This window comes from Pseudophryne corroboree, chromosome 4 (genome assembly GCF_028390025.1).
Source record: "Pseudophryne corroboree isolate aPseCor3 chromosome 4, aPseCor3.hap2, whole genome shotgun sequence".
NCBI classification, from domain to species: domain Eukaryota; kingdom Metazoa; phylum Chordata; class Amphibia; order Anura; family Myobatrachidae; genus Pseudophryne; species Pseudophryne corroboree.
In genome coordinates, this window is record NC_086447.1 from 549524060 (window position 1) to 549549797 (window position 25738).

General features: G+C 47.0%; 1 protein-coding gene across 1 annotated transcript in view; it reads left to right on the plus strand.

Moving 5' to 3' along the window:
• Positions 1-25738, plus strand: part of EYA4 (EYA transcriptional coactivator and phosphatase 4) — a 470455-nt gene that overhangs the window by 339521 nt on the left and 105196 nt on the right. The window contains exon 6 of the mRNA XM_063917364.1: positions 10397-10489. Within this exon, the coding sequence (XP_063773434.1) occupies positions 10397-10489 (93 nt within the window). The remainder of the gene's footprint in view (positions 1-10396; positions 10490-25738) is intronic.

Here is a 25738-nt window from a genome sequence, read left to right on the forward strand (position 1 = left end):
AGGTTTGTCTATATGTTTTAACCCCCTCCCCCCCTTCATGCTACAGTATGTGTGGTGTGTTCTGCAGCCGCCACTGACAATGACTAGCAGCTGGGTAAGTGGAGCTTACACTTACAAAGCTTTGACACTATCTTGCCTCCTGTATTTTCTATATGCATGATTCAGAAATTAGTCGGATATGATAAAACATGTAGCTCTAAGGCAGAGGTTCTCAAACTCGGTCTTAGGGGGCCCACACAGTGCATGTTTTGCAGGTCTCCTCACAGAATCGCAAGTGAAATAATTAGCTCCACCTGTGCACCTGCTGGGTTACCTGCAAAACATACACTGTGTGGGCTCCCGAGGACCGAGTTTGAGAACCTCTGCTCTAAGGGTTTATAGAAATCAAATAGGAGGCACACCTTGATAGTTTGCCAGACCTCTAGTTCCGTCATTGCACTTGGTGGATCATGTGAGATGGATGGTGGGCACTGGACTAATCTTAGGGCCCAAATGGAGACACGCTAGTCATGGCTCCATCTGTGACTAGGGCGCGCCTATCGCCGTCCACGTCCACCTGGGTACGAGCACCCACGACGGAGATGCGCCCCATTCACTTGAATGGAGAGTGTCTCCATCTGCGCACCCGGACAGAGACACTCTGAATGGGAGCATCTCTGTGCACTCCCGGCGTGACTAGGCGGATGGATTACCTAGTCATACCGGGAGTGCTTGTTTGCGATGGAGCCGCCTCAGAGGAGTGCTGCTCCATCTGTATATCTATAATTTAGCACATGTAAAATTGGATATGTAATTCTGTTGCATATCTTATGTAGTGTGATTTATTTAATGCATAATGTTAATGTTAAACACCAAACCGTTAATACATTTTACTCCCAATATCATGGCTAACTGCATGTATGACTGGCCATAATGAGAACCACAGTTTACATTAAATAACAGATAGTGCTGAGAAAAAAATAATTAAACAATATATTTCAGTTTCAAATTAATTACTCAATTGTATCTGTGGTCTGCATTGAGTTAACTGTCAATGTATGAAAAAGAAATATGGCTGAACAAAGTGATTGACAGTTACCCATAGTTACCTCCCCCCACCCGCATCCTGCAGGAGACTCCTATTTCACTGTGTAGTCTCCTGTTTCTCCAGATTGGGAAAAAAAAATACAAATTTAAATTCTTCACTACAGCTCAACTCAGCCTGCTGAGGGGACACCAAGGAGTTTCTGAACAAGGACAGTGATTTTCTGCAGTCACTGTGACTGCTGTAGTTACTCAGGAGTCACTGCTGACTTCTCACGTTAGCCCCTTGATGGTTTCCTGGCAGGAGTGACAGCAGTAGAGCATGGGGGCAAATATCACACAGTGTCTTCTTATCATAGTGTCTGCTGTTACTGCTAGTGTGCTGTGACTGAGGGTAAGAATTTTTATTAGTAATCTTTAGTTGAATTAGAATATCTGCTGACTTTAGTGATTTGGAGGATGCTATAAAGGTATGGAAAACAACACAGCCAATAAATATAGTTAGGACTTACAAGTGTTCACAATAAAATAACATCTACAGTAATACACCCAATTACATACTTATTCTCAGTCAACCCAGCAAGAAATGCTTGTTTTACACAAGGTCAAATTGTATTTGGAATTTATTTTATAGGTATTACATTTATCATGTATATTGTGCTGAGTGTTAAGAAAAGAAACATCACAGCAAATGGTAGCAAACAAAAAATCCAGTATTGCAGGCAACAATGTTAGTATCAATACTTGCAAAATTTTTGAAAATATATTGTTACTAATGGTATATAGAAATATCTTGCAACAAGCATTTAAGCATAGATACACCCATATCTGAGCTAGACACGCCCTGCAATTTGATTGGTGCTCTCTACTACCAATTATAATCTCTCTGAAGCTAATTTTCAAAAGCAGGCAAGTATGCAGTTACCGCCTGCTCAAACCACAGATGCTGGTAATTCTTTAATGTAAGACAGGATTAGAATGAGAGCATAGTGGCATATGTTATTTTAATTGCTCAGTGCCATCTGGTGGCAAAAAAATATACTGCATGGTATTTGAATAGTATTATGATTTGAGAAACATAGCACGTGATTAGTGACAGCACAGTGCAACAAAATTACATGGCAAACAATTTGATGTTTACTACATCTTTATATAAGGGATGTGTGCAATTCATTTACAGAGTTCAAGTTTTTTTCTATAAAAGAGTAACTATGTCTCATTATTGCAGACAGGAGAAGAATAAAAAATAATAACATAGATCCAGTTCATCTAGAAAACCATTTACTTCCCTGTGTAATATGTTCAAGGGCTCACCAGGAAGATTCCTGGAAGGCTGATGTATCTGTGGGGCCTGTTTTGTGTGTTGCCATGTGGCCCCACCCCCCACATGACAGGCAGCCCATTGCACTCAGTACACTGCATTGTAGAGATGGGCAACTCGGCTCTTTTCCGTGAGCGGCTCTGAACGGTTCAGCTCATGGAAAAGAGCCGGTTCTTTTGAACGGCTCACGGCTCACTAATTACAGGTGACAGCACCACCTCCTCTGCCCATTTGTGCCTTTGTTCTCCCTGGTGGTTATATTTAGTCACATCCCCCCCCCCCCCCCCCTTGGTGTTTAGCTGTCACTGTCAGGGAAGGAAGGTGAAATGCAGCAGCACCCACTTTATCACCCCCTGCCCCTCTTCTCCAGGGGAGGAAAATAAAGAGCCTTTAAGTCTTTAAAAAAAAGGAAAGCACACATACTGTACATATATTTATAATTACACACCTGTCACCTGACCCAACCAATAAATAACAGACTCCACGTGAGCGGCGGTTCACCTGTGTCTGTTACTGTAATGAGCTCATTGCATTCATGACTCATGAGAAGAACGGACTCGCTCCCGGCTCCAGGCAGGAAGTGGAACAGAGCCGGCGCAGTGAGCTGCGGTTCTTCACTGAGTCAGTGTACTGTATAATGATACATGTCACTGACTCAGTGAAGAACCGCAGCTCACTGCGCCGGCTCTGTTCCACTTCCTGCCTGGAGCCGGGAGCGAGTCTGTTCTTCTCATGAGTCATCATGAATGCAATGATCTCATTACAGTAACAGTTACACACAGTCACAGACAGAGGGAGCTGACAGGTGAAGTGAACCGCCGCTCACTTGAAACGGCTCACGGCTCACCCGGCTCACTTCGTAGAGGCGGCTCAAAAGAGCGGCTCAAGAGTGAGTTACACATCTCTACTGCATTGTCCCCATTCATTTTGTTATTCCATCTCTGCAGTACAGCAACTCTGCCATCCAGTGATGCTGCCATGGCTACACGGTATAGTATATGTTATACGTCTTGTGCTGACCATATTGGGCCACTTGTACAAAATTGACAGGGACACTTTTAGTTCCCAATCAGCCCCTGGTCTCAGACACAACTGCAGCAAAAGGTGCATGTAAGGCTGCAATTGCTTACAATTAGGCCTTATGAGGAGGGTTCCCGCCCCCTTATCAGAACCCACCCACTCATCAGATCGCACCCCTATTAGGGCTGCTTCCATAAATTTCCTGGGCTGGTTTTCTATCCCAATCCGCCACTGAATATGTTTGTCTTTTAAGATAACCTATAGAATTGCCTGCACATCCCATTTAGACTATTAAATGTAGAACGACATTGTGCTCTGGTTTTCTTTATACCACACTTCTGCATCTCTATCTGGTCCCATATGCTCTGTCTCCCAAGAGGGCAGGAAATGGTTAGGAGCTATCTAAATTTACCTGTACAGGTGTCTGGAGCTGAAACCTCTTCTAAATCAACCTGCACAAGTGAGTTTCGAAGTATACTACAAGTAGTCTGGATTTCACCCCATTTATATTCAAATTTCTATTACAGTATTGGAACCAATGTTGCTAGACTCTCTTATTCAGTTTATGCTCATCACCAAACTACTGAATTTGTGTTTATTTGGCCAGTTTCAGTAAATGGCTACATGACACAGATCCAGTCATTTAACAATTATATATAATTAACCTATCACATAGGGGCATGTTTACCAAAGAATATTTGAGGGATTTCCCCTCAAATCACCTGATGTATGTATGTACAGTATGTATGTGTGTATTTATGTATGTATGTTTATATGTATGTATGTATGTATGTATGTATGTATGGATGGGGTACCTCATAAGATATGGGAGATATCTGCTGCAATCTCCCATTATTGGTCACAAATGTAGCCACCATAGGCTTCTATGGGAGCTGCTAAAATGCATTCCAGACCTTGGTTCCAGAAAGTAAAGTAATCAGAGCCCCTGTCCCTGAGGGGCAGATTTATTAAGCTCGGTGAAGTGATAAAGTGGAAGGTGATAAAGGACCAGCCAGTCAGCTCCTAACTGTCATTTTTCAAACTGAGCCTGTGACATGGAAGTTAAAATCTGATTGGCTGGTCCTTTATCACCTTCCACTTTATCACTTCACCGAGCTTAATAAATCTGCCCCTGAGTGTGCTTACCTTACTGTAATTTATTTTGCAGTGATAAACTTGATAATTAATAACTATGACCCTTAATGTTCAATCATTGTGGTGAATCAGTGGTTATGATAAGGAGCTGCAGTATCTAGATATACCAGTACAGGTAATCATATTCCAATTTGATTAATGTATGCAGACTGGGGCAGATGTATTAACCTGGAGAAGGCATAATGAAGTGATAAACCAGTGAGATGTGCAAGGTGATAAAGGCACCAACCAATCAGTTCCAATATGTAAATGAACAGTTAGGATCTGATTGGCTGGTGCCTTTATCACCTTGCACATATCACTGGTTTATCACTTCTTTATGCCTTTTTCAGGTTAATACATCTGCCCCTGTGTCTGTTATCCTCACACATGGTCACAGTCCTCAGTATGAGCAATGGGGGTAATTCAGATCTGATCGTAGCACATCTACGATCAGTTTCTCAGACATGCAGGGGGACGCCCAGCACAGAGCAATTCCGCCCCCACATGTCCGGCCTTATCGCTCCGCAAGGGTGCAAAATCATCTCACAGCGGCAATACTTTTGCACCCGCTGAGTAGCTCCCTGCTAGCGCAGCTCCTGTGTCCCGGGTCACAGCAGCTGCGTGTGATGTCATGCAGCCACCGCGGGCCGCCCCCACAACGGTCCGTACACGCCTCTGTTGTTCGGACCGCTCCCGCCAACTGAGTTCTAACGACACTGGCACGCCCCTCCCACCCTGCGACCACCTCTGCCTGTCAGTCAGGCAGAGGCGATCGCAGCCCAGAGATGCTTTCAGCATCTCACTGGGCTCCCGGGGTGCATACGTGCAGTGTGGCCGCTGCACGTGCGTACTCCACAAAAGGATTAAGACTGAGCTTGCCCAGTCTGAATTAGCCCCAATGTGTGGTCACCATTAGTTCTGCAGAGGATGAAGCTAATGAGTTTCATTTTTTTCAACTGTAAGAAAGAAGAAAATTATTATTATAATATTATTATTATTATTATTATTATTAATAATAATAATAATAATAATAATAATAGAACTTGCAAATAATCTTATTTATTCAAGATTTGTTTAGCTAAATATTTTTATTGAAGCATATAATACTTAAGATACATTTGCAAGGTATAATGAAAAATGTACTGTATGTGAATATTTTTTTTAATTTTCATGTATGTATTTTAACTAAGAAAATATTAATTACAATACCAAGTGAAGTAATAAGCTGATACCTTTGAATTGCAATATCAACTCAGATTTGTTTACATATACTTTTTAACCTAATCCTTATAATGTAGGTGCTTTGCAGTAGTATATAACTATTACTTTAGCCAAGGCTAGAACCTGATATGTCTGAGTCCACTGACTACCAGCGGTGAGAATTCCCAGGCATATCATTTGTCCTTTACTTCTAGTATCATTTATGTGTAGCACTTCATTTTTTCAAGTTAACTTAAACTTTCACTTTAAACATTTTTTGTAATGACCACTACAATTTCACTACAATGGTTTTATTATTTATTTATTTATTTATTTGTAAATTTGGCATTCTAACTAGACTAATTCTGACTAGATTGCTTAGAAATTAAGCACGGATCTCTCCGTGTGTATGCCCCATAGCAATAGCGATGTGCAGCCCCGTGCGTCGCTAATGCCGGTACTAGATCGGCCTGCATGCAGGCACAATATAGTAGATCGCTCATCCCCCCCCTTCTCCACCCCCCCCCCCCCTTCTCACTTAGCACACATCGCGCTGTGCTGAGCGGGGGAAGATAATTGTGCTGAGCGGTCTCTGCTAGATCGCTCAGCACACATCTCCCCGTGTGTACCCCCCTTAACATTTATGTGTAATAGCAGAGATAGACCAATTATATTTATCTAGTTGAGCTATGTCTAAGGCTGGGTACACACTGATTTCTCTGCTGATCCACAAACTGAGTGGGCAATTAGCTAAGCTATGCACACTTATCAATCAGGGGCCACTTGATGTATCAGTCTTGACATCACAGCTGGGCGGGCCTGTGATTTTGCCCATCCATATGTGACATCAGTGTCGGCGGTCCCTCCAGCCAGTGCACATGTGGTTAACAGTTCGCCGGTACACACAGCCATACATGCAGCATCAGCTGTGCTGCAGGGCCGCCCTGATATGTCTGCAAACAGTGTTGTGCACAGACATACCGGGTGTACACACCAGCCGATGACCTACAAATATATCTAGCCATATTCAGCAAGGAACGCTGCTGCGGCAGCATTCTCATGTTGAAGCCCTGCGAAGTGTGCGCATGCGCTGCAGCCAGTGGCGTAACTAGAAATTTTTCTCCCCCAAGCCAAAAAATTCTTCGGCAAATACCCCCCATAATTGGCACTAGTAAAGGGAGAAATAGGCGCGCGCCGCCAAAAAGGTGTGTGGCTTCATTGGAATGGGCGTGGCTTCGCGTAAAGGGGCGTGGTATTGCAGGAAAAGACTACCTTATACCCCAGTTTTGCAACCTGCATGCCCAGACGTTAGCCACCACAGGAAAGAAAAATAATCCTGATTCATGCCCCTTACATTATTTGTCATTTTTCCTCCTTATAGTAATGCCCAGTATACATTATTACACATTATGCCACACACAACAATGCACATGACACAATATGCACACACTGTAATGCCCCCGACACATTATGCCACACACCGTAATGCCCCCGACACATTATGACAGGAATCGCAATGCCCGTTATACATTATGCTACACACCGTATCTGTGACACAGTATGACACATACCGCAATGCCCGTTATACATTATGCCACACCGCAATGACCCCGAGACATTATACCACAATGCCCGTGATATAGTATACAACACACCGTAATGCCTGACACATTATGACACACACCGCAATGTCCGTGATACATTATGCCACACACCGTAATGCCCATTACACATTAAGTTCTACAGTAAGGCTTCTAATTACTTTTAAATTACCTGCTCGTTGTCAGGGGTTTCATGCTCTTTGTTCCATTCACGGTGCCAGGGGTTTTCATGCTCAGGGTGTCATGCTCGTTGCCAGGGGTTTCATGCACTGGGTGTCATGCTCGTTGCCAGGGGTTTCATGCACTGGGTGTCATGCTCGTTGCCAGGGGTTTCATGCACTGGGTGTCATGCTCGTTGCTAGGGGGTAGTGCTTGTTGCTAGGGCTGTGCTCCCAGTGCCACATATGCCCCCAGTGCCAGATATTCCCCCACAGTGCCAGGTATATGCCCCCAGTGCCAGATATTCCCCCACAGTGCCAGGTATATGCCCCCAGTGCCAGATAGTCCTCCACAGTGCCAGGTATATGCCCCCAGTGCCGGATAGTCCCCCACAGTGCCAGGTATATGCCCCCAGTGCCAGATATTCCCCCACAGTGCCAGGTATATGCCCCCAGTGCCAGATAGTCCCCCACAGTGCCAGGTATATGCCCCCAGTGCCAGATATTCCCCCACAGTGCCAGATAGTCCCCCACAGTGCCAGGTATATGCCCCAGTGCCAGATAGTCCCCCACAGTGCCAGGTATATGCCCCCAGTGCCAGATAGTCCCCCACAGTGCCAGGTATATGCCCCCAGTGCCAGATATTCCCCCACAGTGCCAGGTATATGCCCCCAGTGCCAGGTATTCCCCCACAGTGCCAGGTATATGCCCCCAGTGCCAGATAGTCCCCCACAGTGCCAGGTATATGCCCCCAGTGCCAGATATTCCCCCACAGTGCCAGGTATATGCCCGCAGTGCCAGATAGTCCCCCACAGTGCCAGGTATATGCCCACAGTGCCAGATAGTCCCCCACAGTGCCAGGTATATGCCCCCAGTGCCAGATATTCCCCCACAGTGCCAGATAGTCCCCCACAGTGCCAGGTATATGCCCCCAGTGCCAGATAGTCCCCCACAGTGCCAGGTATATGCCCCCAGTGCCAGATAGTCCCCCACAGTGCCAGGTATATGCCCCCAGTGCCAGATATTCCTCCACAGTGCCAGGTATATGCCCCCAGTGCCAGATAGTCCCCCACAGTGCCAGGTATATGCCCCCAGTGCCAGATAGTCCCCCACAGTGCCTGCTCCCCTCCCCCTCCTTTGTGTTGGAGGGACACGGAGCGCACAGCGCGCGCCCCCCTGTGTCCCTCCTGCCTTTCCGGCTGTCTAATAAAGGAAGTGCCGGTTCGTGAGCCAATCAGAGCTCACGAACGGCACTTCCTGTATTAGACAGCCGGAGAGCCAGGGAGGGACACAGGGGGGCGCGCGCTGTGCGCTCCGTGTCCCTCCTTACAGCGGCGGAGGGAAGGAGACCTGCAGATTGACATGCGGACGCTCGTCCGCATGTCAATCTGTTCTAAGTCAGTGGCGCCCCCGCAGCCCCTCGCCCCCAAGCCACCGCGAGGGCTGCGGGGGCAGTAGTTACGCCACTGGCTGCAGCCTCACTGCACGTGTGCACACTGTGAGAGGCGAAAGCTTGTCACATCCACGAATGCCTCTGCCTGATTGACTAGGCGTTCGTGGGTCGGGGAGGGAGCGTAGTAGGAGTGTTTTCAGGGTGTGGTCCAGACGATTTGCGGGGCGGGCCGCAGTGGCTGCATGACGTCACACATAGCCGCTGCAACCCGAAACATGGTGGGTAGCCACCTGCCTTCGTATCTAGGCTACCCTAAACATGCAAAAGCATCGCTGCCATGCGATATTTTCACATGTTTGCAGGGGGGGGGGCGCTGGATCTGGCATGTGGGACGGACTTGGTAAGTATGGTGTTTTTTTTTTTTTTTAAATGTGTGACTACTGGGGGCATAACTACAGGGGGGCTAAACTACAGGGGCTAACTACAAGGGGGCAAGCTACTGGGGGCATTACTACTTGGGGCAAACTGCATGGGGCAAACCTACAGGGGCGCATTACTACTGAGGGCATAACTACAGGAGCATTACTACTGGGGGCATTACTACTGGGGGCATAACTACAGGGGCTAAACTACTGGGGCATTACTACTTGGGGCAAGCTACTGGGGTATAACTACAGGGGCATTACTACTGGGGGCATAACTACTGAAGCTCATTACTACTGGGGGTATAACTACAGGGGCATTACTACTGGGGGCATAACTACAGGGGCTAAACTACTGGGGGCATTACTACTTGGCGCAAACTACTGGGGGCAAACTACATGGGGCTAAACTACAGGGGCGCATTACTACTGGGGACATAACTACAGGGGCGCATTACTACTGGGGGCAAACTACATGGGGCTAAACTACATGGGCTAAACGACTGGGGGCATTACTACAGGCAACATTACTACCGGAAGCAATACTACATCGGCATTATGTGTATTGGGGTGCTACTACTGTGGGCATTATTACTATTGTGTGTGACCACACCCCTTTCTGGTTTAGACCACACACCCTTTTTGGGCACGCGCCTACGACGTGCGCAATACCTTTATTGCATGGACGCCGGGGGGCAGGGGGGAGTTTCACCACCTCTCTACAACCACTTTAAGCACTGCTTGTGATACATTGGTGGCTGGAGTAATAAAGGTTGTCCATCACTGCTGAGCCTTATATTAAAGAAACATTTATGGGTGTGACTGTTTATAACATGAAAACACGCTTGGACATATCACGCGTCTTTGATGGGTGATCGCTGATTAGCAACTCTACATTGTTATTTGCATACTGTAGATGTGAGACTACTAGAACCTGTTATGTAACATTCATACCAGCATGCCTTACTTTATACTCCTTTACTACTTGCTATACTTCCCTTTTTTATATGAATTTTATACTGCATGAACATTATGTTTTGGCTGTGTGTAGTGAAGATGACATGGAGCCTCCTTTGTAAACTTAGAAGAGAAATCTTACATCTGCTTATTCTTCTATGTAGTGTCTCTTCTTGCAGTCAAAACAGAGCCAATGAACAGCAATGAAACCACCACAACAACTGGAGATGGATCGCTTGACACTTTTACTGGGTCAGGTAAAGCAATCTGATAACATTACACATACTAAAGAAGCAGAAATATGTGTACTCCAGAATATTGGGGCAGATGTATTAACCTGGAGAAGGCATTAGGAAGTGATAAACCAGTGATAAATGCAAGGTGATAAACATACCAGCCAATCAGCTCCAATATGTAAATTAACAGGTAGGAGCTGATTGGCTGGTGCATTATCACCTTGCACTTAACACTGCTTTATCACTGATTTATCACTTCCTTATGCCTTCTCCAGGTTAATACATCTACCCCAATATACTGTACACATCCTTTGACATTCCAAGTCTGGCAACAGCCCTGTTGCATTTAATGAAGTTTCATAGTCGTATAGGCCCAGTGTGTTATCACCTGGAATTAGTTATCAAAAATACATTTAGTTACCTGTTAATACATTGTAATGAGTTTGAAAGTTGAAGTATATTTTTTTACATGCAACTGTGTGAACTCTTGTTTTTGTCACATCTAATGCAAGGCATGTAATAACTATGGCAGCCATGTAACTACTGCTGGAGTAGTCTTTACTAGTGTTATTGGACCAGGGAGGTAATTCCAAGTTGATCGCAGCAGGACATTTTTTAGCAGTTGGGCAAAACCATGTGCACTGCAGGGGAGGCAGATATAACATGTGCAGAGAGAGTTAGATTTGGGTGTGGTGAGTTCAATCTGCAGTCTAAATTGCAGTGTAAAAATAAAGCAGCCAGTATTTACCCTGCACAGAAACAAAATAACCCACCCAAATCTAACTCTCTCTGCACATGTTATATCTTCCTCCCCTGCAGTGCAGATGGTTTTGCCCAACTGCTAAAAAATTTCCTGCTGCGATCAACTTGGGGTTACCCCCCAGATTTGGGTGGGAGAGGCCCCCAGAGACGCTGGTTCATCCGCCATGGAGGCTAACAAACTGTAAAGGGCCCTACACACTCGGCGATGCGCCGCCGAGGTGCCCGACGGCCGATACGGCCGACGAGCAACCCGGCGGCGGGTGGGCAGTGACGGGGGGAGTGAAGTTTCTTCACCCCCCCCGTCACCCGGCTGCATTGAAGTGCAGGCAAATATGGACGAGATCGTCCATATTGGCCTGCATGCACAGCCGACGGGAGACCAGCGATGAACGAGCGCGGGGCCGCGCATCGTTCATCGCTTAAGTCTCCACACTGAAAGATATGAACGAGTTCTCGTTCATTTATGAACGAGATCGTTCATATCTTTCAAAATATCGCCAAGTGTGTAGGGCCTATAAGCCCAAAAGAGTCTTTCCTGCCATTTAATGAGAAGAGTGATGCCATGAGTCTTATATGGAAAAATGGGTTATGTTATTTAAAATGTAAGAATCATATTATTCAATTTTTTACATTACAAAAAAGTAAGCACTGTGGGCCTTATTCAGTATGAATCGCTAAATTGCAAAATCGCAAATCGGGTGATTGTTGGCAGAGTGCGCATGCGCAAAGATCGAAATACGATTGCCTCTTCAATGTAATACGATCGCAATTTGATTGACAGAAAGTGACCGTTTATGGGTGTTAACATGGCATTTGCATACCTCTCAACTTCTATGATTTGCTGCTCGGTACGCTGGCGCGGCGCAGCATTGTGCAACCTGGAAAAGGGGTGTGGCCTCAGATGAAGTGGGCATGGCCTCGTCTGACTGGGCCTGGCCTTGCGACACTGACCCCGTGGTGTGGCATTTTGTGGGCATCCCCAGCGCTCCCGGAGCAGCTGGGCAGCCTCCTGCTCACCTCCCATCACTGAATAGATGATCAGAGATCACTCGGTGCTTTGCAGAGCAGAGCAGAGCAGCGGGTGACCAAAGCCTCCCCAACTGCCCTCCCTGCCCGCGGGACACTGCTGCCTGCAGGAGGGACAGTATCTGAATAGGGAAACTGTCCCGCTTGATTCGGGACAGTTGGGAGGTATGCATTTGTGAGGAGTGGTTGGAAAAACACAGGTGGGTAATCGCCATTTTCTTGGCGTGTATCTGATGTCAGTTGCAATCGCTTGTGATTAAAAACATGGCACTGTTGTGTGATTGCATTCTCATTATTCTGAGTGTCCTGGGTCAACCGCACTGTCAATGGTACTCAGTTTCTGTGACTGGATCGTAATTCTTCAGATGTATACTCAGATTTGCCATCGCATAGATGGGCGTCTTTTACCATTCAGGGCGGCTCTTCACATGCAATTTTCAGCAGTAGCAGTTTTGAGACGATTGCAATTTCAGTCTCAATAGCGATCTAACCTGAATAAAGCCCTGTTTTCTAAGTTATTTAAAAAAAGGATGCCTTCATCTAGGAAGCCAAAATGGCCCAAAATGTTAGATAATAAACTGAATTCAAATATACAGTACTTCTCACAGGGCAGACATACTGTACACCTTTGAGTTTTAGAACAGATCTAATTGGTAGATGTGTCTAACCGGGATGCGGTTAATATACTGCCTGTCGGGATCACAGCATTCGGGATACCAATGCCATAATCCCAACAGCATGGAAACTGCTGGCGGTCGGACTCCCGACCACAGCCCATTACTCCCACTCGGGTGGTTGGGCCACATCACCACCCGAGTGGGAATATAACCTGTGTCGACCAAAGCTCGCTACCACGCCTGAAGCATGTCGAGCGCAGCGTGCCCACGAGGGGACTCACTGCCAGCTGACGGGATGCCGGTGCTGTATACAATAAAACTTCATAGCTGTGGAATTCCATGGAGAAATATTTTAATTATGACTTACGAGCATATTTATTACCAATTTTTTTTACTAAAATAATTTGAAATAGTGGGTTTTCACACCCTCTTCACATTATTTTAGTATCACCTGAATGTATTAAAGGGCTTTTGAAGCAGTTTTCATGAAAAACTGATCCAAACCCTTTAATTCACTTTTGTTTAGTAACCAAGATCGCATTCCCCATACTTATAATGGGAAATACAATCTGGCCGAATTTACTGAAAACTGTGAAAAAATACCACATTGAGCCTTGTGAGGCTGTGACAATTATGCCAGCTTCAGCTGGTGTAATCACAGGGCTCACTGCAGATTTTGTACTTCTGCACAGCTCTCTCTGCTTCTAAGAAGAGAGAACTGTGCAGGGAGCCGGCAATGGACACACAAGCCGATGGACACACAAGCTGATCTCTGTGAAAACAAAAGTAAAAAAAACAACATACTGTATCATACTAACCTATCCTGAGACCGGTGATTGGTGCTCCGTTGAGCGCTGCCAGCCATCGGGGCACCCTGCTGCTCCTGTGACCTCCGGTGCAGTAAAGTGATGCTGCAAAGTGGCAGCTCACTTTACAGCACCGGAGGTTACACATAGGCGTGCGCACGGGGGGTGCCTGGTGCGCACAGGCACCCCCTAATGTCCAGCACTCCCCACACGCCGCACTCCCCACACGCCATGCATGATATGGCATAGTAGTTTGTGATGATCGCTGGGCCCGTGCTGAGCTCAGCCGGCTTATCATTGTTGTCTGTCACTGTGCCTCTTCCCTGCTGTGCCTGCCTACCGCCGCGGATGATGTACATGTACAGTAGCGGCAGCGCAGAGAGGACTGACGTCAGGCTCTGCCTATTGATGCGAAGTGTTCAATTCACACCGCGCTCCCTCCCTTCCCATCCGGCTGCTCTCCTCCTGCCTGCGCTCTCAGTCCATGTATGCCCTGCCACTGCCGTCCTGCCAACACCGCAGGCAGCATTCCTCTCAAGAGGACTCGTAGCCGCTGTAAGAACGGAGGAAACAGCTGAGCGGCTGAGCCTGAGACAGTTTAGCAGAGGGTGAGACTCTGTCATTCTTTTCTTTTTACTTTGTTTTGATTTTGATTTTCTTTTTACATATTCAGGATCAGGATTTACTAGCTGAGGTAAGCATTCAGTAGTTTCCTGAGTGCACCTATAGTCAATAGGTGCACTCAGGAAACTACTGAATGATTGGCTGCTTGGTTCTGCATATATATATATATATATATATATATATATATATATTATAACCCTTTTCTTTTTTTAATTTTCATGAGTGCATTTTTTTTTTTTTTTTAGAACGCATTCTTTTTTTTTTTTTTACGTACTGTATTTGGCCAGGCCAGCCAGGTGCAAAACGCATGTACAGTGTATACTATATTTACATGAAGATACCTGAAAAAAAAAAAAAGACCTGTGGATACAATCACGAAAAAAATGAAATAGAAAAGGTCTACATAAATATATTAGCATTCAGTAGTTTCTAGAGTGCACTTATAGATCTCATTCTTTCCTTTTTAGTAACTGTATTTATATACAATGATGAGATGGGTATGGTAGCACCGGGATGTAGTTATGTGACCAGCTTACCGGTCATACCGGCAGTACTACACATACTGTGTGGTATAATATGAATTTCGGCTCATACTGTGTGGCGTAATATGAATTTCGGCTCATACCGTTTAGCGTAATGTGAATTTTGGCTCATACCGTGTGGCGTAATGTGAATTTTGGCTCATCCCATGTGGTGTAATGTGAATTTTGGCTCAAACCGTGTGGCATAATGTAAATTTTGCCTCATCCCGTGTGGTGTAATGTGAATTTCGGGCCATACTGTGTGGCATAATGTGAATTTCATCTCATACTGTGTGGCATAATGTGAATTTCGTCTCATACGGTGTGGCATAATGTGAATTTCGTCTCATACGGTGTGGCGTAATGTGAATTTCGGCTCATACCGTGTGGCGTAATGTGAATTTTGCCTCATCCTGTGTGGTGTAATGTGAATTTCGGGCCATACTGTGTGGCATAATGTGTCTCATACTGTGTGGCATAATGTGAATTTCGGGTCATACTGGGTGGCATAATGTGAATTTTGTCTCATACTGTGTGGCATAATGTGAATTTTGTCTCATACCGTGTGGTGTAATGTGAATTTTGGCTCATCCCGTGTGGTGTAATGTGAATTTTGGCTCATACTGTCTGGCGTAATGTGAATTTTGGCTCATACTGCATGGCGTAATGTGAATTTCGTCTCATACCGTGTGGTGTTATGTGAATTTTGGCTCATACTGTGTGGTGCAATGTGAATTTCGGCTCATACTGTGTGGCGCAATGTGAATAAGGGGCACTACTGTCAGTAGCTGGTGAGCATGGGAGCATGTGTGACAAATGCCGGTGTCCTGCAGAGGTGGGATCTGATGGCATAGAAAGAGCCCAATGTGGCTTTGATGGCACGTGTATACATTTTAAACTTTACTTGTGTTATATTAAAACTGAAATGTTCGGCCCCCTAATTCTCCCGTACTTTTCAAAATGACCCACTCAAAATTTGGGTGTAGGTGTTGGCGGGTACAAAGGGTGGTGTGTGTGTGTGTGTGTGTGTGTGTGGGGGGGGGGGGGAATGCATATGCACCTAGGCCCACCACTCTCTCTAGTTCTGCCAATGGGTCAGGGATAGGTTGGGGAAGTGTAAGCAGTGATAGGGTGCAGCGGCAGCTAGGACTAAGGGTTATGCCCTAGAAGACATTTAGTACCGGCCGGTGGTCACACCATTATGTTTCATTTTATTTCTCTGGGGTGTATTATATCTATTTGTAGTATTAGGAACAAGGGAGAAATTAGTCTAAGCCATGTGATTTACTGAGAGAATGTAAACTAGTGCTAGACACGCCCACAAAGCGGTGATAGACACGCCCCAAAAGGTGGTGCTAGACACGACCCTCCTGCGGTGCACCCCCTAATAAAATTAGCTGCGCACGCCTATGAGGTTACATCAGTAGGGAGTCCCGATGACCGGCAGCCGTCCAGGAGCTCCGATCACTGATCCCTGTCTGGTGAGTACGATCAGCAGTGGGGGAGGTCGCGGCGCGGTAGGTCATCACAACAGGGGTGCCGACGGTGATGCGCAGCTCATAATTGGGGTATTTTTTAATGAAGAATGTCCTGATTATCCTGTGGAGTGGCATCGCAGGGACAGAGCTCTCTCACAAGCTTGGTCCGTGCATGTGATTATTGATAGTGTACATTCTTGCAATGTAATCAATAATCGCATTGAGACAGGGGTCAGTTTAATTATATCACATCCATATCCTCAGATGCGGATGGTGAGAAATTGGCCCCTTAGAAAAGGGTTCAAATATACTAATTAGCCATAACATTAAAACTACTGACAGATGTAGTCAGGGGCATATCTAGAGAGGAGGAGGCCCGTGTGCAGCTCTGTCAGGGCCCCATCCTCTCTAGCTAGCGGCAGCATTGTGACTCTGGGCACTAGGGCCCCTAGGGGACCCTATTGGTGTCCCAGAGTCTAGCGCGCATGCACAAATCTCAAGGAAAATGGTGCGGCACCCATTTTCCCAGTGTGATTCCTAATGCGATGTGCAAACACTGGGAAAATGGTGCCTCACCATTTTCTCAGTGATTTCTGCAGTGCTGATGCTTTGCCGTGGGACCCTGGATGGTAAGTATTACAAATAATGGGTGCAAGGTGTGCGGTGTGGGCCCCCCTGCACCGCACATGCTGCACCCATTATAAATATGCCAGTGGGTGCATTGAATAACATTAATGTTCTTGTTACAGACCCAGTGACACTTGTCCAGGGGTGGGATATATTATGTTCTTGAAGCTGATGTGTTGGAAAGAGGAAAAGCATTACAATCACTCTATGAGCAACATTAATGAACCCAGTTGATAGTCTACAGGGGCTAATGCCATCTGAAGTCCTCATTAGCAATTTCTTCATCTCCAAACAACGTAACCCCTTTTTCAAATGCCAGCTTCAGTTGCCCTCTTTTCTTATGCAGTGTCGAAGTAAACTCAGTTTGGTCATTATTAGCCCCGTAAATTGGAGAAAACCAGTGCAAATTTTTGAGCTGCTTAATGGGTACAAAGTAATGTAGATAATAAAGAGACCGTTATAGCTGTCCAGATTATGGTATTGTATATGCACTAGTATTTTGCACTCTTCATGAAGTCACAAGCATGCAAAATGTTTCTCCCATCTCTCTCCCTCTTTCTCTTCTGTCTCTCACTCCTCCTCCTCCCCATCTCTATCCCACTCTCTCTGTATTTCAGTCTTTTCTTATCACTCTCTCTCTTTGTGTCCTCCTACCCATCTCTTCCCCTGATCTCTCTCCTGCATCTTTCTCACCTGCCCCTTATTCTCTTTTTCCTGCTTATTTTCCCTTTCTCTTTATTTCTCTCTCTATCTCACTGACTCTGCTCTGCATCTCACTCTTGGTTGGTCTCTTCCCCACTTTTCTCAGAATTTTTCTTTCTTTTTTTCCTCTCTCTCACTCCCTCTATTGATTATGTAGATATACTGTAGCTACATACACACATATATACATACATACATTATGTACAGTACAGTACAGTACATGCATATACACAAATACTCCTGAGCATGTGGACAATAGGTAAGAAATACTTTATATAATTCTGGGTTTGGAGTCTTTGCACCTCTTCCCGTCACTCTGGGCACTTACCCTTCAGCCTTTCTACATAACTGTCAGCCCACCATTTGTCTTCATTCAGCATGTAGACCTTCACCTTCTTGTCAGGAGTCAGACGTCATGCAGCTCTCTGTTTTAGTAGGCCCGGTTCCTTTGCTTATACCCAGTAACCGGGGAGCAGGGTCCAAACTCTGGTCATTCCTGAAAGTCAATACTCAACAAGTGGTGTTTTAGCCTGAGCTCATGAGTCTTTTCTGTTGAAGTGAACCTTGGGCCAGTGTACCCATCCATTCTGTCTTTTCATCGACCTGTGTGTCAGTCACAGCAGAACCATATTTCCTCAGTGGGGCACCGCAATGAGTACAGCACTAGGCAGATTGCATGAGTGTGTTTGCGGCCTGTATTGGCAAAAATGTGTACATTTCATGTATGCTTTGGAAATCATTTTTCTATAAATAAATATATTATATACTGTATCTGGGGAAAAATGAATGTGAGTATGATGGATATTTTGGTAATGTAAACTTGTTATGTTATAGATTGCATAAACTGTATACATGCATTGTGTATGTTTTAGACAGAGCAAATTTGTGCATTGGGCTTTATGACCAAATTGGATGGAAATCTGGAGCATGGTGCTTTGTGAACAGAAAAATGCATATACTGTAGTTGCTCACATGCAGAGCTTTACACACCTTACAAAACCATCTGGAGACCTGGGGGTAATTCAGATCTGATCGTAGATGTACTAAATGGAGCTAAATTTATTGTTTTTCATAGGTCAGTATTTTAAAAATGTTTTTGTTCTTACATTTGTTGATTTGTATCTGAATAATAATAATAATAATAGTTTTTTGTATTATTATTATTATTATTATTATTGCAGATGTGTCCTCTTACATAGTGGCTGAAATGCATCCGCATCGCAGCACACAACTCCTGGCATGGTGGGCTGTACGCTATGCTGGCTTTTGAATGGGAGCTGCATGATCCCGCTGTCTATTCATTCTAATGGGAGCCAACGAGAGATGCGGACGACCTGTACGCATTGCGGTCCTGCTACAGAACGCTGCTATACGCAGCAACAATGTGTATTATTAGAGCATTCAGTTTCACTAGGCTCAAGCAGAAACCGGATATTCCAGGCCAGTATCATGTCAGATATTTTATAGTTAAATTGCATTGATAAGACATTTTTTCACATTACCAGTTAGTAACAATATAAAAAAATGTCTTGTAGGATCTGAAGGCGACAGTTTCTAAGTAAAAATTTTGGCATACACATAAACTAAATACCATTTATAGAATGATTTTACAATGTTCATTGTAATTTCTAAAATGTAATACAGGTTGAGTATCCCATATCCAAATATTCCGAAATACGGAATATTCCGAAATACAGATTTTTTTTGAATGAGAGTGAGATAGTGAAACCTTTGTTTTTTGATGGCTCAATGTACACAAACTTTGTTTAATACACAAAGTTATTAAAAATATTGGCTAAAATGACCTTCAGGCTGTGTGTATAAGGTGTATATGAAACAAATGATTTGTGTGAATGTACACACACTTTGTTTAATACACAAAGTTATTAAAAATATTGGCTAAAATTACCTTCAGGCTGTGTGTATAAGGTGTATATGTGACATAAATGCATTCTGTGCTTAGACTTAGGTCCCATTGTCATGATATCTCATTATGGTATGCAATTATTCTAAAATACGGAAAAATCCAATATCCAAAATACTTCTGGTCCCAAACATTATGGATAAGGGATACTCAACCTGTAATACATTAACTGTTGCAAACATTTTTATGATTCTATATAGTACTTACAGTACTTATATGATTATATAATTTTGACAGTAACCCATTCACAGGCACACACAAGCACACACACAAACACACATACACACACATCATTTAATAGCCAAGGTGCTCATATTAATGCGTATTGTAAAAGACTCTGGACACATAGGCTTGTATCTCTGTATACTTTTGTTTATCTGTGTTTTCTGTGAAAACATGGATTTGCTCACAAATAATATACTGCACAATGTACAATGATACCACCCAACTGCCCAAGTTTCTGAGTGACAGTGTAAAGTGCAGGGCTCCATCCTGACATCCCATCTACGGACATTGCTGTCATTTGGGAGGCACCCCTGCTCACTGCTGCTCTGCACTGTGGTGATTGGCTGTTTGGCGCTTAGGTGGTTTAGAGGTAACCTAACACTTCACGACTGCTATGAACACTCCTGGGGTCAAGACAAAGCCCCTTTGTGATGCAGCCTTGCCCATGTCATGATGTGATCTTATTTCTGAAATGAAAATGTTGAGAGGTGCTGTATACCTTCACAAAATACCATTTCTGGTCTATGTTAGGAAAGCCTGATATGTAATAGTCTACCATCTGAGTCACATGTGCTCTGCGGGTCTTAGAGTTTGATGTAACTGTTTTCTACCTTGTGTTGCATTGAGTTGTGTCTCCTTATGCCTGGAATACTGAACCTGTGGCAGGCAGAGGCAGGCAAGTGTAGGCTTTGTACAGTATGGGTATTTTAAAGTCAATAAATTAAATGAGGAGTTACGTTTTTCAGAGGTGTATCTATTGACTGTTGCAGTGACACATAACACTGTCTTCTGATTGGTTGATTACATATTGACATCCAGCTGAAATAATTAATGGCTGTTTTATATGAAGTCACAGCTATATTTGTGCATTACTTGTCGTTTATTTTTGGACTACTAAAGGAAAGAAGATTCCCATTTGTGTTTTAAAGTGGAAAACAACAGCTGTTTGTATTTAATTTTATTTGTATTTTATATTTTTGTTGGAATATTTTATATTGAAAATAGAAATTTCACATTTATAAATAACTGTCCAGACACTATTTTCCTGTTGTGTATATTAAACTTAATTACATTATTATATTGTTAACACGTAGGGAACACTGGCAACACGGTCAAGCCACATCTCTATACTTTCTGTACACATCTCTACACTATAATAGGGTGTAGACAGGGCTTAGGTGGTCCTGGAAAGGTGGGGGAACTCATCACCCGCGCGCCAAAGTTGCATGCAGCAAAAAGGTTGTGTGGCCTCACTAGGAAGGGGTGTGGCCACACAATAGTGCCCCCGATTCAAAATAACGCCTTACAGTAGCACAATCTTATTCACATTGACCCACCTATTAGCGCCCTTTACACACACAATGCCCACAGTAGCAGTGCAACTTACACACACAATGCCTACAGTAGCAGTGCCACTTACGCACACAATGCCCATAGTAGCAGTGCCACTTACGCACACAATGCCCATAGTAGCAGTGCTGCTTACACACACAATGCCCACAGTAGCAGTGCCGCTTACACACACAATGCTCACAGTAGTACAGTAGTGCCGCTAACACACACAATGCCCAAAGCGGTCTCCCCCCACCCATTTTTAGATGTGGTGCACAATAAAACAGGATATGTTGAACAACCTTTGCTCTTCTCTTTTATGTCTTCCATGTGTCCCCTCTGCTTTCTTGTTTCCTTTGTCTGTCACTGTCCTCATGTGTCCATATCTTCTAACCTTCTTACTGTTTATATACTGTCCTTTGTGTCTGATCACCTGAATCTTTCTCTCCTTTACGTGCCCCCCTACACCTCTCATTCCCTGCTACCCTTTAGCCTCTGCTTCTCTCTTACCCCCTGCATCTCTCACTCCCTGTGCCTCACTCCCCAATCTCTCCCCATGCTCATCTCATTCCCCTATCTCATCCCCTGTGCCTTACTCCCCCATCTCACCCCCTGTGCCTCACTCCTCGATTTCACCCCCTGCTCCTCTTACCCCCCATCTCATCCCCTGCACCTCTCACTCCCTGCTACCTTTCAGCCTCTGCTTCTATCTCACCCCCTGTACCTTTCATTCCCCTATCTCACCCACTGTGCCTCACTCCGCCATCTCACCCCCTGCTCCTCTCATTCCCCTATCTCACTCCCTGTGCTTCACTCTCCCATCTCACCCCCTGTGCCTCACTTCCCCATCTCACCCTATGCCTCACTCCTCCAGCTCACCCCCTGTGCCTCACTCCCCCATCTCACTCCTTGTGCCTCATTCCCCTATCTCATCCCCTGTGCCTTACTCCCCCATCTCACCCCCTGTGCCTCACTCCTCCATTTCACCCCCTGCTCCTCTCACCCCCCCCCCATCTCTCCCCCTGCACCTCTCACTCCCTGCTACCTTTCAGCGGCTGCTTCTATCTCACCCCCTGTACCTTTCATTCCCCTATCTCACCCACTGTGCCTCACTCCGCCATCTCACCCCCTGCTCCTCTCATTCCCCTGTCTCACTCCCTGTGCTTCACTCTCCCATCTCACCCCCTGTGCCTCACTTCCCCATCTCACCCTATGCCTCACTCCTCCAGCTCACCCCCTGTTCCTCACTCCCCCATCTCACTCCTTGTGCCTCATTCCCCTATCTCATCCCCTGTGCCTTACTCCCCCATCTCACCCCCTGTGCCTCACTCCTCGATATCACCCCCTGCTCCTCTCACCCCCCCATCTCATCCCCTGCACCTCTCACTCCCTGCTACCTTTCAGCCTCTACTTCTATCTCACCCCCTGTACCTTTCATTCCCCTATCTCACCCACTGTGCCTCACTCCGCCATCTCACCCCCTGCTCCTCTCATTCCCCTATCTCACTCCCTGTGCTTCACTCTCCCATCTCACCCTCTGTGCCTCACTTCCCCATCTCACCCTATGCCTCACTCCTCCAGCTCACCCCCTGTGCCTCACTCCCCCATCTCACTCCTTGTGCCTCATTTCACTATCTCATCCCCTGTGCCTTACTCCCCCATCTCACCCCCTGTGCCTCACTCCTCCATTTCACCCCCTGCTCCTCTCCCCCCCCCATCTCTCCCCCTGCACCTCTCACTCCCTGCTACCTTTCAGCGGCTGCTTCTATCTCACCCCCTGTACCTTTCATTCCCCTATCTCACCCACTGTGCCTCACTCCGCCATCTCACCCCCTGCTCCTCTCATTCCCCTGTCTCACTCCCTGTGCTTCACTCTCCCATCTCACCCCCTGTGCCTCACTTCCCCATCTCACCCTATGCCTCACTCCTCCAGCTCACCCCCTGTTCCTCACTCCCCCATCTCACTCCTTGTGCCTCATTCCCCTATCTCATCCCCTGTGCCTTTCTCCCCCATCTCACCCCCTGTGCCTCACTCCTCCATTTCACCCCCTGCTCCTCTCACCCCCTGCACCTCTCACTCCCTGCTACCTTTCAGCCCCTGCTTCTATCTCACCCCCTGTACCTTTCATTCCCCTATCTCACTCCCTGTGCTTCACTCTCCCATCTCACCCCCTGTGCCTCACTTCCCCATCTCACCCTATGCCTCACTCCTCCAGCACACCCCCTGCTCCTCTCACCCCCCCCCATCTCACCCCCTGCACCTCTCACTCCCGGCTACCTTTCAGCCTCTGCTTCTGTCTCACCCCCTGTACCTTTCATTCCCCTATCTCACCCACTGTGCCTCACTCCGCCATCTCACCCCCTGCTCCTCTCATTCCCCTGTCTCACTCCCTGTGCTTCACTCTCCCATCTCACCCCCTGTGCCTCACTTCCCCATCTCACCCTATGCCTCACTCCTCCAGCTCACCCCCTGTTCCTCACTCCCCCATCTCACTCCTTGTGCCTCATTCCCCTATCTCATCCCCTGTGCCTTACTCCCCCATCTCACCCCCTGTGCCTCACTCCTCGATTTCACCCCCTGCTCCTCTCACCCCCCCATCTCATCCCCTGCACCTCTCACTCCCTGCTACCTTTCAGCCTCTGCTTCTATCTCACCCCCTGTACCTTTCATTCCCCTATCTCACCCACTGTGCCTCACTCCGCCATCTCACCCCCTGCTCCTCTCATTCCCCTATCTCACTCCCTGTGCTTCACTCTCCCATCTCACCCTCTGTGCCTCACTTCCCCATCTCACCCTATGCCTCACTCCTCCAGCTCACCCCCTGTGCCTCACTCCCCCATCTCACTCCTTGTGCCTCATTTCACTATCTCATCCCCTGTGCCTTACTCCCCCATCTCACCCCCTGTGCCTCACTCCTCCATTTCACCCCCTGCTCCTCTCACCCCCCCATCTCTCCCCCTGCACCTCTCACTCCCTGCTACCTTTCAGCGGCTGCTTCTATCTCACCCCCTGTACCTTTCATTCCCCTATCTCACCCACTGTGCCTCACTCCGCCATCTCACCCCCTGCTCCTCTCATTCCCCTGTCTCACTCCCTGTGCTTCACTCTCCCATCTCACCCCCTGTGCCTCACTTCCCCATCTCACCCTATGCCTCACTCCTCCAGCTCACCCCCTGTTCCTCACTCCCCCATCTCACTCCTTGTGCCTCATTCCCCTATCTCATCCCCTGTGCCTTTCTCCCCCATCTCACCCCCTGTGCCTCACTCCTCCATTTCACCCCCTGCTCCTCTCACCCCCTGCACCTCTCACTCCCTGCTACCTTTCAGCCCCTGCTTCTATCTCACCCCCTGTACCTTTCATTCCCCTATCTCACTCCCTGTGCTTCACTCTCCCATCTCACCCCCTGTGCCTCACTTCCCCATCTCACCCTATGCCTCACTCCTCCAGCTCACCCCCTGTGCCTCACTCCCCCATCCCACTCCTTGTGCCTCATTCCCCTATCTCATCCCCTGTGCCTTACTCCCCGATCTCACCCCCTGTGCCTCACTCCTCCATTTCACCCCCTGCTCCTCTCACCCCCCCCCCCATCTCACCCCCTGCACCTCTCACTCCCTGCTACCTTTCAGCCTCTGCTTCTGTCTCACCCCCTGTACCTTTCATTCCCCTATCCCACCCACTGTGCCTCACTCCGCCATCTCACCCCCTGCTCCTCTCATTCCCCTATCTCACTCCCTGTGCTTCACTCTCCCATCTCACCCCTTGTGCCTCACTTCCCCATCTCACCCTATGCCTCACTCCTCCAGCTCACCCCCTGTGCCACACTCCCCCATCTCACTCCTTGTGCCTCATTCCCCTATCTCATCCCCTGTGCCTTACTCCCCCATCTCACCCCCTGTGCCTCACTCCTCCATTTCACCCCCTGCTCCTCTCACCCCCTGCACCTCTCACTCCCTGCTACCTTTCAGCCCCTGCTTCTATCTCACCCCCTGTACCTTTCATTCCCCTATCTCACCCACTGTGCCTCACTCCGCCATCGCACCCCCTGCTCCTCTCATTCCCCTATCTCACTCCCTGTGCTTCACTCCCCCATCTCACCCCCTGTGCCTCACTCCCCCATCCCACTCCTTGTGCCTCATTCCCCTATCTCATCACCTGTGCCTTACTCCCCCATCTCACCCCCTGTGCCTCACTCCTCCATTTCACCCCCTGCTCCTCTCACCCCCCCCATCTCACCCCCTGCACCTCTCACTCCCGGCTACCTTTCAGCCTCTGCTTCTGTCTCACCCCCTGTACCTTTCATTCCCCTATCTCACCCACTGTGCCTCACTCCGCCATCTCACCCCCTGCTCCTCTCATTCCCCTATCTCACTCCCTGTGCTTCACTCCCCCATCTCACCCCCTGTGCCTCACCTCCCCATCTCACCCTATGCCTCACTCCTCCAGCTCACCCCCTGTGCCACACTCCCCCATCTCACTCCTTGTGCCTCATTCCCCTATCTCATCCCCTGTGCCTTACTCCCCCATCTCACCCCCTGTGCCTCACTCCTCCATTTCACCCCCTGCTCCTCTCACCCTCCCATCTCACCCCCTGCACCTCTCACTCCCTGCTGCCTTTCAGCCTCTG